At 49.3% G+C, this 11,433-nt stretch overlaps 1 protein-coding gene across 1 annotated transcript in view; it reads right to left on the bottom strand.

Moving 5' to 3' along the window:
• Positions 1 to 7,685: 7,685 nt before the first annotated feature.
• Positions 7,686 to 11,433, bottom strand: part of PROSER3 (proline and serine rich 3) — a 12,241-nt gene continuing 8,493 nt past the window's right edge. Inside the window, exons 7-10 of the mRNA XM_042782819.1 lie at positions 9,119 to 9,294; positions 8,151 to 9,006; positions 7,993 to 8,074; positions 7,686 to 7,827 (exon numbers count right to left, since the gene is read on the bottom strand). Coding sequence (XP_042638753.1) covers positions 7,686 to 7,827; positions 7,993 to 8,074; positions 8,151 to 9,006; positions 9,119 to 9,294 — 1,256 coding nt within the window. The remainder of the gene's footprint in view (positions 7,828 to 7,992; positions 8,075 to 8,150; positions 9,007 to 9,118; positions 9,295 to 11,433) is intronic.

Raw genomic sequence — 11,433 nt, 5'->3', positions numbered from 1 at the left:
CGGCTGCTAACAGGAAGGTCGGCCGTTGGAACCCACCAGGCTCTGCAAGAGAAAGATGTGGCAGTTTGCTGGGAAACGCTACTGGGCAGTTCTGTTCTGACCTATAGGGTCGCTATGAGTCAGAATCGTCGCTGGTTTGGTTATCTTTTAGCACCCTCTTGTCAGTTCAGATCCTGACTCCGATGGTAAAATCCTAAGAGCGCTCTCATGGACGTTTTCCATCCACTCAGAGGACCTGCCTAGGACGGAACCTTAGACTTTCTGAATCTAGTCTCACCCTACCCACTAGACATTTTCCTTGGCTTTGCCCCTACTTCTAATTGTAGGTTGCGCTCCAGCCTTGGGTCCTTTATCCTAAGAACAGATATAACTCCACTATCCAGAACATGGCCATGCACCTGCCATGAAACCAAGCCCAATGGATGCCCTCGTTAACTGAGCCAAGTCCAGAAAACACTCACTGACCCTGTCTGTGACAAAGTCCTTTCCAGCAGGATTCTCCCATTGGTCACTGTAAAATGGCTGCATCAAACCCCCCTAACTTGGGCATAGGGGTGGGGGGTGAAGAATAGTCAAGATCCACCCAAGGCCCAAAGCTGATTCCTCTGAGGTGAAGGTCAGACATTCCTCCACTCTCCAACCATTTTACCAATTCTGACGCCAGCCATTCCTCCCACTTCTCTACAGTTGTTGCAGCAGCCACGTAGAACTCACAGACCATAATTATGATTTGGGGGTTTGTTAGGGGAGTAACAGGTTACAATTGAGGATCAACTTGGAAATAACAGGAGGAATTGAGGATACAGTTCTTCCATCAGGACAGCTTCTTGGTGGTGTCTGCTCTGCTGCTGGGCCCTGCTCAGGCAAGAGTTACAACCTCAGCTCCTGTTGGTGTGGTTGGCCAGGCTCACCACAGTGATCACACAGCTATCTCCTGATCCCGGCCGGCTGTATTGCACTGCTGTTGCTATTGCTAAGGAGCTCTGGTGTCGTAGTGGGTAAGACATTCGGCTGCTAACCAACCAGAGGCCAGCAATTCAAACCCACCAGCTGCTCCATGGGAGGAAGATGAGGCAATCTTCTTCCATAAAGATTTATAGCCTTGGAAACCCAATGGGGGTCACTATGAATCAGAATCTGCTCGAAGGCAGTGGTTTTATTATTATCACTACTAGTGAGGTCCTTGTGGCTGCACTGCCTCTCACTGGCTTCAGTCTTATAGCTCCTTCTCTTTCTCTCTGTGTCTCTCTAAAACCTCTGTCAGGGAAGCTGCTTATATAACAAGCTCCTTGTCAATTTCAAGGCTACCTCTCCCCAGCAAGACCATGAACTAACCAATCCCCTACACCTTATATGCATTAGCTGACTGTCAAATAACTGAAAAGGTTCTATGTACCTTATTTGCATAGAGCTTTGGTAGCATAGTGCCTAAGATACTTGACTGCTAACCAGAAGGCTGGCGGTTCAAACCCACCAGTCACTCCTCGGAAGGAAGGTTGGGCAATCCACTTCCATAGTGATACTGCCTCTGAAACCCAAGGAGGGGTCATTAAGAGTCAGGTCCTACTGGAGGGCACATAACAACAACAGTCAATCATTTAATGGGAGTTACAAGACCATGGGTAGAGCCCACATGAAAGTGATTCATTCCACTACAGTCATGCCTCCAACAGAGCTCTTACTTCAGAGAGCATGTCCTTGGCTCATTTATTCATTCACTCAAAAATTTTGATTACTTAATTTATGGATACATCACTAAACAAAATAGGGGAAGATATACCCTGCCCACTTGGAGGTCAAAAGCTAGTGAAAAAAGAAAATGAACAAAACAAATATTAAAAAAAGAAAGAAAATGTAGACTGCTAAGAGGTAGTAAATGCTACAGAAAAAAAAAATTAAGCAGGGATTGGGGAAAGGAAGTCGTGAGAGGGATAGATTTACGGTTTTAAACAGAGTGGTCAGGAAAGGCCTCATGGAGAAGTGACATTTGAAACAAAGACTTTAAGGAAATGAGGAAGCAAACTATTTGTCTATCTAGTGGGAGAGGAATACGTGCAGAGGAAGTAGCAGGTGCAGGAGTGCTCCAGATGGCTTTAAAGAAGAGTAAGGAGACCAATGTAAGGAGCTCTAGTGGGGTAGTGGGTAAGGCATTGGACTGCTAACCAAAAGGATGGTGGTTCAAACCCACCAGCTGTTCCACAAGAGAAAGACAAAGCAGTCTGCTTCCATAAAGATTTATAGCCTTGGAAAACCTGGGGAGGTTGCTATGAGTTGGAATGACTCAATGGCAGTGGGTTTGGTTTGTTTGTTTTTTTTTTTAAGGAGACCAGTGTAGCTAGACCAGAAGAGACAGGGAGGAGGAAATGCAGTCAGAAAGATAATAAGGGCCAGATTATTTAGGGCCTTGTAGGATTTTAGATTATAAGGATTTTGAATTGTACTCTGAGAAAGATGGGATCCATAGGAGAGCTTTGAGCACAGTAGGGATAGAATCTGACTTGAGGTTTTCACAGGACCCCTCTAGGTGCTCTGGGGAATAGACTGGGGGTAGGGGCCAGGGACTGAAGCAGAGAGACCATGGATGAAGCTGCTGGAATTGTTCTGCCGGGAGGCGATGATGATGTGGTAACACGGGAGGTATCGCAAGTGTTGGCCTCTCTTTTTCCTCTGAAGGTAGAGCTGACATAATTTGTTGACCAACTGGATGTGAGAATGAGGGAAAACTGTGCTAAAGCCTGTGTGCCCTTTCTGAAAAATAGCTTGTTTGTCTTTGGTTGGGGTGGAGTGAGGGGACATACAATGTTTGCAAACGCCTTGTTACACTACTCTTCTTTAGAAAAAGTCTTGCTTGCTCCTTTTATGTTGATATGTTTCTCTTGAAATACCAATGTTTCAACAGCAAAAGTAGATTGCAATTGGATGTCACCACCTAAAATTTGCTCTGGATAATGCAATGAGGAGCTTCTCAAAGTTTTTCTCCAATGGGGGGGGCATCCCCAATTTTGGAGGTCATTAAGACAGAAGGGGAGCTCTGGTGGTGTAGTGCTTAAAGCATCTGACTGCTAACCAGAAGGCTGGCAGTTAAAACCCACCAGCCACTCCTAGGAAGGAAGATTGGACAATCTGCTTCTGTAGAGACACTGCCTTGGAAACCCAAGGAGGGGTTGCTACGAGTCAGAAATGACTCGATGGCAATGAGTTCGGTTTGGTTTTAAGACAGAAAATAAAATATTCATCAAACGGTGGACAGCTCTGTTGACCGCGACCAAGGAGAGGTTTACAGTGCTTCTCAAGTATACCGTGCTGCCCTGAGGGGGCTTGGACTTCCTCAGCTTCTTGAACTAGCGGATCTCAGTCTTAATACTGATTTCCCACATGTCGTTTCTTCTTCCTGGAGTTTTTCCATCAACTCCTGAGGTAGATTTAAAATATGCCACACTTTCAACGACACTCCTTTTATCAAGAGATGGGTCTATGGCTCTTCCCCTTGAACCTGAGCAGGATTGTGCTTGCTTCAAACAACAGAGTGTAGTGAAATACTACTAAATTTTACAGTGGACATCCAGACATCCACCACTTAATCAAAAAACAAAACCAAAACCAAAAAAACACCTCACTGCCATCCGGTTGATTCCTACTCATAGCAACCTCTCCTTGGGTTTCTGAGATGGTATCTCTAAGGAAGTCAATTGCCCAGTCTTCCTTTGGAGGAGTGGCTGGTGGGTTCGAACCACCAGCCTTCTAGTTAGCAATGCCTTAGGCAATGCCACCAGAGCTTCCAATCAACCACTTAGGCCCTACCATTAACATTTTACTATATTTACTTTATCTTGCATTTATCCATTACTCTATTAATCCATTAATCCATCTAATTTTTGGATGCATTTCAAGGTAAATTGCAGACTGCAAGGAGGCTAATAAATCAATCTTCATATGCCAACTGTGTCATGTGGAAACTTTGTTGTTGTTACTGTGTCATTGAGTTGTCTCCAACTCATAGGGAACCCTCCTTGAGTTTCCAAGGCAGTCTCACTATGGAAGTAGATTGCCCAACCTTCCTTCCGAGGAGTGGCTGGGGGGTTTGAACTGCCAACCTTCTGGTTAGCAGTCAAGCACCATAGCACAATGCCACCAGAGCTCCCGTGGAAAATTTAGAATGCCACTATTCTGTTCCCAACCGTGAGAATATTTCCAATCTCCACTTTCCCACTTGTCAATCAGCTCTGATGCCAGCTGCCCACGTGGCACATTCCTCCCTACCCTAGCCACCTGGAACTAAGTCAGATCTCACAAGTTAAAAGGACACCATCCTTCAGACTGCTAAACAGGTAGATGCCAGCCACAAGCTCAGGAGCCCACACACACCTTCTTTCACCTGCTGGCTCCTATTATTCCTTAGGGTTTGATAATTCACTGAAATGACCTTCCTCACAGAAGGTACTATACTTATGATTACAGATTTATTATACCAAAAGGCCGATGAATCAGGATAAGTATAAGGAAGAAACACATGAGGTGAGGACCAGAAGGGCTCCCAACACAGAGCTTGTGTCTCAAAGGGGTGTGCTATCCTCCTGTGTATATCAATCTCTTTCACCAGCCAGGAAGCTCTTGGAACTTCTTTGTCCAGAGCTTTTATTGGCTTCATGACTGGGACCTCATTGAATGTTGTTGTTATGTGCTGTGGAGTCGGACCCGACTCATCGCGACCCCTCCTTGGGTTTCCGAGGCAGTGTCACTACAGAAGTAGATTGCCCAACCTTTCTTCTGAGGAGTGGCTGGTGGGTTTGAACCGCCAGCCTTCACTGAATAGTCATGATTAATTAAATCATGACCCTCTTCCTTTCTGAGGTTAGCCAACCAAATGATCTTTGTACTAGGCCAGTTCTCCACTAGTTTGCATAAAGTGTTATCAGGAGATTTTAGATAATGGCATTTTGGTCACTTGGGAAATTCCAAAGGTTATATCTCAGGAACTAAGGACAAAGGCCAAATTGAGTGATTTGCCTCACGCAGACATTGGTATGTTGTAGCTGCCATTCAGTTCACCCGACTCATGGGAACCCCATGCCCTATAGGATCAGATGGTGATGATCTGCAAGGTTTTCATTGGCCAGTCTTTGGAATAGATAGCCAGCCTTTCTTGAATTTTTATTGTGATTTGGGTAAAAATGCACAGAGCAAATTCATATTCCATCAGCAGTTCATACACATTTTGTTTCATGACATTGACTGCAATCCCCACAAAGTAACAGCTCTTTTCCTACTTCCTCCCTGTAGTTACCTCTTCCCTGTGCCCCTTCCTCTGCACTCCTGTCCCCTGAGCTATCTCCCAGTGCAAACACTGCTCTTCTGTTCCCCCATGATTGATCGTTCTAAGGAGCGTATCCACTAGATGTAATTTTCGCCCTATATGCCTGTCTGTTGTTTGGCTAGAAGGCACAGGAGTGAGTTCAATTCCAGACCTGAAGGGTAACTAGGGGCCATGGTCTCGGCGGTCTTACCAGGCTCCATCAGACAGACACACCTGGTCTTTTTTTTCTTTCTGATTTTGAGTTTTGTTGCACATTGTTCTCTTACTCCATCTGGGTGTCTTGACTGGCAGCCCTTCTTCCTGGTCCGTCTTAGTTGGGAAGGTCTGCTGGAACCACAGTTCAGCATAGCAACACACACACCTGTGCTGACAGACGAGTGCTAGCTGCACTGAGGAGCACTGGCAGGGAATCAAAGCTGAGTCTTCCCCATGAGGGGTGAGAATTCTACCACTGAACCGCTTCAGCGTGCATATCTCCAACTAGAGGTCCCTATTTTTTTTTCAATTTTTTTCCAAGGTACAACTTATGTACAATTCACAAATCTCACCAAGTTTTGACAGATATACACATCTCTGTAGTGTAGTGCCTAAGGCATTTGACTGCTAACCAGAAGGCCGGCGGTTCAAACCCACCAGCCACTCCTCAGAAGGAAGGTTGGGCAATCTACTTCCATAGTGATACCGCCTCAGAAACCCAAGGAGGGGTCACTGAGTCAGGTCCGACTTGACGGCACATAACAACAACAACAACATGTAATCCAAATCCCTCCCCAGCATGGCAACCTGGGGACTTTTTTTGTGTGTTATGTGTGATTTGGGTGAAAGTTTACAGTCATTTGCCATACAACAGTTCATATACAAGTTGTTTCAAAACATTGATTGCAATCCCCACAATGTAACAGCTCTTCTCTCACTTCCTCCCTGTGGTTACCTTTCCCTGTGGCCTTCTTTCCCATGTATTCCTGCCCTCTGAGCTATCTCCCTGTGCAAATACTGCCCTTCCGATCTCCCATGATTGATTGTTCTGAGTGTACCTACCTGGTGTAAATGTTCACCCTATATGCCTGTCTACTGTTTGGCTGGAAGCCATGGGAGTGAGTTCAATTCTAGGCCCAAAGGAGGGGCTAGGGACCACCTAGTCTTGGTGGTTTCACCCATCTCTTTCAGACCAGTAAGCATGGTCTTTTTGCAACCTGGGAACTTTTTACATGGCAATTTAAGATCCTAAAAAGGAATAACTAGGTGGAAACTATCATCATCCCTAATCTCGTTTTGGAAACTAAGCAGTGCTACTTAACTGCATTCCATTTGTTGAGGAAGTCACAAAAGCCCATGCAGTTTCAAGAAGGGGCACAGACTCTACCACTTGTCCAAGAACTGCAGCAACAACTTTATAATAACAAAAATAGGCTTTTCAATAACTCAGACAGGAAAAGATGATAACCTAGACTAGGAAGAAGGCAGCAGAGGCAGGAGAAAGTGTTGAATTCTGGATAGATTTTAAAGGCATTAAAATATGGCATGATGTACTAGTCAGCTGACTGTGGGTATTAGAAAAAGAGGAGTCAGGGAGGATTATAAGGATTTTGGCAGGAGCAGCTGGAAGGACGGAGCTGCCAATGACCGATACGGGGAAAGTGAGGGTGGAGCGGGTTTAAGAGGAAGACTGGAAGCCCAGTTTAGGACACCCTGAGTTTGAGATACTCTTAGAAACCCTCCCTCACATCCCACTGATGGAGATGTGGAGCAGGTTGCAGAATGTAGAAGCCTGGAATTCAGGGGCCGGGTCTGGGCTAGAGATAGAAATTTGGGAAATATCAGAACACCGGCTGGGTTTAGACCCGTGAAGCTAGATGACAAAACCTGGGGAGTCAGCAAAGGTAGACAGGTCAAGGCCAGGGCCCTGGAGCACACCAAAGCTGACAGGCTGGGGCACCGAGGAGGCACAACCAGAGACGGCAAAGGAGAGGGCGGTCCTGGAGGCCGCCGAGGAAACGCTTCTCAGATGGAGGGATCAGCTGCATCCAGTGCCGCTTCTGGCTCCAGCAGGATGTGGACTGGGAATGACCACTGCCCAACACTGTAATGGCTTCATGCCTAGGGGAGAGTTCCTGTGGTCCTATCTGAGAAAGGAGGACCCACTGCTGAACTGTGTCAGAGAAAGTGGGTCCCAGGCTTGCCTGGAGACTGGGCTGGACCCCCACCTCTGCCAAGAAGATTCCGCCTCAGTGGTCAGGAACCAGGATGGGGGAGCAGGTCAGAGCCATGGGGAGCTATTTCTCTCAATTAGCACAACCCTTGTCTTTCTAGAACCACCTCAGCCAGCCAGTAACCTGAAAAAGTGTTTATTGGGAAAAGCAATCTGTATGATTCAAAGTCGTCTAGCCTTGAGGGAGAATCCTTTCCTTTGCAGCTGCTGCCTAGGGGACGTGGGAGGCAACCTGGCTGAAGGGCAACAAGACCCCGGGGCCTCCACGTGGCCCAGTAAGCAGGATAACCGGGCATCCACTTTCCTGGAGAAAATGCAGGGGAGCAGAGGCTAGAGTACGGGCTCAGGAATGGGGTCCGGGGCTGTGGATGGGGTTTCCGGGCCTGGAAAGGGCTTCAGGAGGATGGCACCCAAATGGAGTCCCAGGGGATTCAGGGACCTGGTGTAGTAGATCTTGGCCTCAGGTCACCTTTTTTGCCGCCGCAGTTCCTCCCTCTGAGCCCTTAGCACCTGCAGCACGGGATCATCCTGGAACTCGCTGCCGTCGGAGTCTAGGAATAAAAGAACACTAGGGGGTCAATCAGGGGCAAAGACTTGGATACGGGCAGCAGCGTGCACCCTGCTCACCTTCAGCGGCCTCCAAGAGCCGCGCGGCCTGGGACAGCAGCTCCTCCGAGGGGTGGTTGTCAGCGGAAGGCGGTGCCGCGGGCACAGCCTGGAGAGACTCCACCTGGAGCAGAGGAGGCCGGGCCTTGGGAGGCGGATACCCGGCAGGAGCCGGGGGCGTGGCTTCACCTTTCCAAGGCTCCGCCTCCGCTGGGCGGGGCCTGGCTCTGCGGGTCTTAGACCCACTAGGCAGAGTCTCGGCCGGTGGAAACTGTACTTGAGACAGCGGGGGTATGGCCTCAGAGCGAGTGGATGCAACCTTCGCTTGAGGGGGTGTGGCCTTGACCTTCACAAATTCAGCCTCGGGTGGAGGCGGGCCCTCCAGGCGAGGGGGCGTGTCCTCCAAGCTGTCTGGGAACAGCCGAGCCTTCACTACCTGGTCCAGAGCACCTCTGAGCTGCGGGCCAGGTTCTTGGCTAGCTTTTGAGACTTGTTTAGCAAGTTTCTGGCATGGGATTCTGCCCTTCTGAGGCTTGGGGTCCTGCCTCTCAGTCTGGGCGGGGCTTCCAGGAGCGGCGATAGGCTGGTATTGGGGGATTACAGGGGGTGCGGAGGTGACTGCAGGGGTTGCAGAGGTGGAGGACGGTGGCGCAGGAGGAACCGCTGCAAGAGATACCCAGGGGCCAGGCTGCGGGGCCCAGAAGAACCCGTGGGGACTAGGCCCCCAGAGGATGTGTGGAGAGCACCCTGGGGGAACAGGAGGTGTCCCCACACAGAACACCTCTGAGGGACCAGGTTGGGTCACACTGCCCCACAGGGGGGCACATTTAGGCTGGGTTCCCAGGGGACGAAAGGTCTCCGCAGGGGCAAGAGTGACCTGTAGATAGATGGGAACAGGGCCCTGAGAGGCAGAGGAGGGTGGAGGGTCCTCACTCCCCCTTAGGCTTCCTCCCCCCAGCTCCCTCAGGCCCTACCAGCCCTCATCTCACCGGAGTGGTGAAGGCAGGGGTCCTGGGCTGCACCCAGGGTCCATCACCCTTGCCCCCTTGAGCCTGCTCAAGTTTCCTCCGCTGTCGCCACTGGTACAGAATATCATCCTCTGGTCGCAGGGGTGCCCTTGAGGAAACTGGAGCCAGAGCTGGGGTGGGGGCTGATGCCAGGGTTGCTGTGGGGGAAGCAGAGGGGACAGGGGTGAGGCAGGGTCAGGCTCAGGGTGATCAGCAACCCAACAGCCTCCACAACCTTCAATTGGACTGTTAAATGGATTGTCTGAGTTCCAGGTTCTCCTTGGGGAAGGAAGTGGTGGAGGGGTCAGAGTCAGAGAGCAACCATGAGCTTTTCAGCTTGTCAATCATTCAATTATTCATTCATTCAACATTCAACAATTGTTTATTGAGTTCTTACTGTGTGCCAGGCACTGTTCTGTACATTTGGGTTACTGGGAAAAACAAACAAACAAACAAACAAAAACAACTTGCTGCCACCGAGTCGATTCCAACTCACAGCGACCCCCCTTCGATTTCCAAGGTGGTAAATCTTTACGGAAATAGATTGCCCAGTCTTCCTTCTACGGAGTAGCTGGTGGGTTTGCACTGCCAACTTTCTGGTTAGCAGTCAAATGCCTTAGACACTGGAGTTACAGTAGTGAAAAAAACAGATGCCCAGAACCTGCCTGCTTCGCCCGTCCTCCACTGCCCCCACCCCGGTCCAACCCATCACCCACGTGGACTACCACAGCAGGCTCCTCCCTGGTCTCCTTATTTCCTGAACCTCCAGTCTGCTCCCCACCCACAGCCAAAGGGCTCCTGGGAACATCTAAGTCAGATCAGGGTCCTCCTCAGCTCGGAGCCCTCCCCGGGCTGCATCTCACTCCATGTCAGAGGGAAAGGCCTTTGTGTGTGTGATTTCCAGTGCCTGGAGCACTCTTAGCTCAGGTACACAGAGTGCACTCCCTCACATCCTTCAGGTTTTGCCCAAACGCCACCCTCTTAGTGAGATCTTCTCCTGGCTACCCTATTCAAAATTGCAACCCCCCCAACCCTACCGCTCCCTACCCTTTCCATTTTTCTCCTTAGCACTTACCCCTTTCTAACATAATAAATATCGTATGTCTTTATTTATTGTCTCTCCCTCCACAATACCAGGCAGGGATTTTTGTCTGTCTTGTGCATAACCATATTCCCAGTGTCAACAACGTTATCCGTTTCATAAATGCAAAATGAACTGTTTATCATGCTCTCTTCTAGCGCCCAGCCCTGTACCAGGAACAGAGCAGTGGCTAAGACAGCGCTGGCCCCATCCTCAGTCTAGTGAAGCAAACAGATTCCCATCACCCAGAGCATCACCAGTCACGATCAGCAAGACAACTGCTCTCTCTCAGAGTTCTACCATCTGATACTGTGCAGCTGAGGAGGGGTATCATCCTGGGCCTCTCCCTCCCCATCAACCCCCCACATTCTGTGATTCTACCTCCAAAGATGGGCATGTCTCTCCACTCTGCTCCTTGGGCTCTGGCCCAGGCCAAACCACCAGCATCGCTCACTGGATGCCCAGAGCAGCCAGAGGGAGTCTATTAACATCCAAAAGAGATCATGTCCTTTCCCTTCTCAGAACCCTTCTGAGGTTCCCAGTATTCAAGATAAAAACAAAATGACACACCGTGCCTACATGGCCTGTGTTAACCTCCCTCACCTTATCCATACCACTCTCACCCCTGGGTCCACTCTCTGCACCATGCTTCTTCCCACCTTAGGTCCTTTGTATATGCTGGGGGGATCTTGCCCTAACTTCATCATTCATGTCCCCACTAAGACGACACCTCCTCCAGGAAGCCCTCTCTGACTTTTCAGTTCCATGAGCATCTCCTTGTTTGAGGCCATTTTCTGTGCCCACTCCCACTATGCTGTGAGGACCCAAAGGTGGGACCATGTATGGCAGGTGCGGTGCAGTGAATTACTTGGTGTGGCTCTTCTAGTCATGCTCTTTGTGACTCCCACCAGATGCCTGGGGTGACTATGCAAATGTAAAATACTTGTGGCTCCCCAAGGGGACTAGATAGCTTGCTAATAATGTAAATAAGGTGCACGGCACCCTTTTGGGTTGGGACTGTGCAAACAAGGTGTATGGAACCCTGATGTGAGGATTGGCCAGTTTTGCCATCTCACTAGGCTTAAAATGAACCACCCTAGAGATGGAAAGGCATTTGGCTGCTAACTAGAAAGCTGACGGTTCAAACCCACCAGCCACTCCTCGGAAGGAAGGTTGGGCAATCTACTTCCATAGTGATACCACCTTGGAAACCCAA

This window comes from Orycteropus afer, unplaced genomic scaffold (assembly GCF_000298275.1).
Source record: "Orycteropus afer afer isolate SDZICR_OR568_19922 unplaced genomic scaffold, OryAfe1.0 scaffold00476, whole genome shotgun sequence".
NCBI lineage: Eukaryota > Metazoa > Chordata > Mammalia > Tubulidentata > Orycteropodidae > Orycteropus > Orycteropus afer.
Note: the sequence above shows the minus strand (reverse complement) of the source record. Positions and strands in the feature narration are given on the sequence as shown.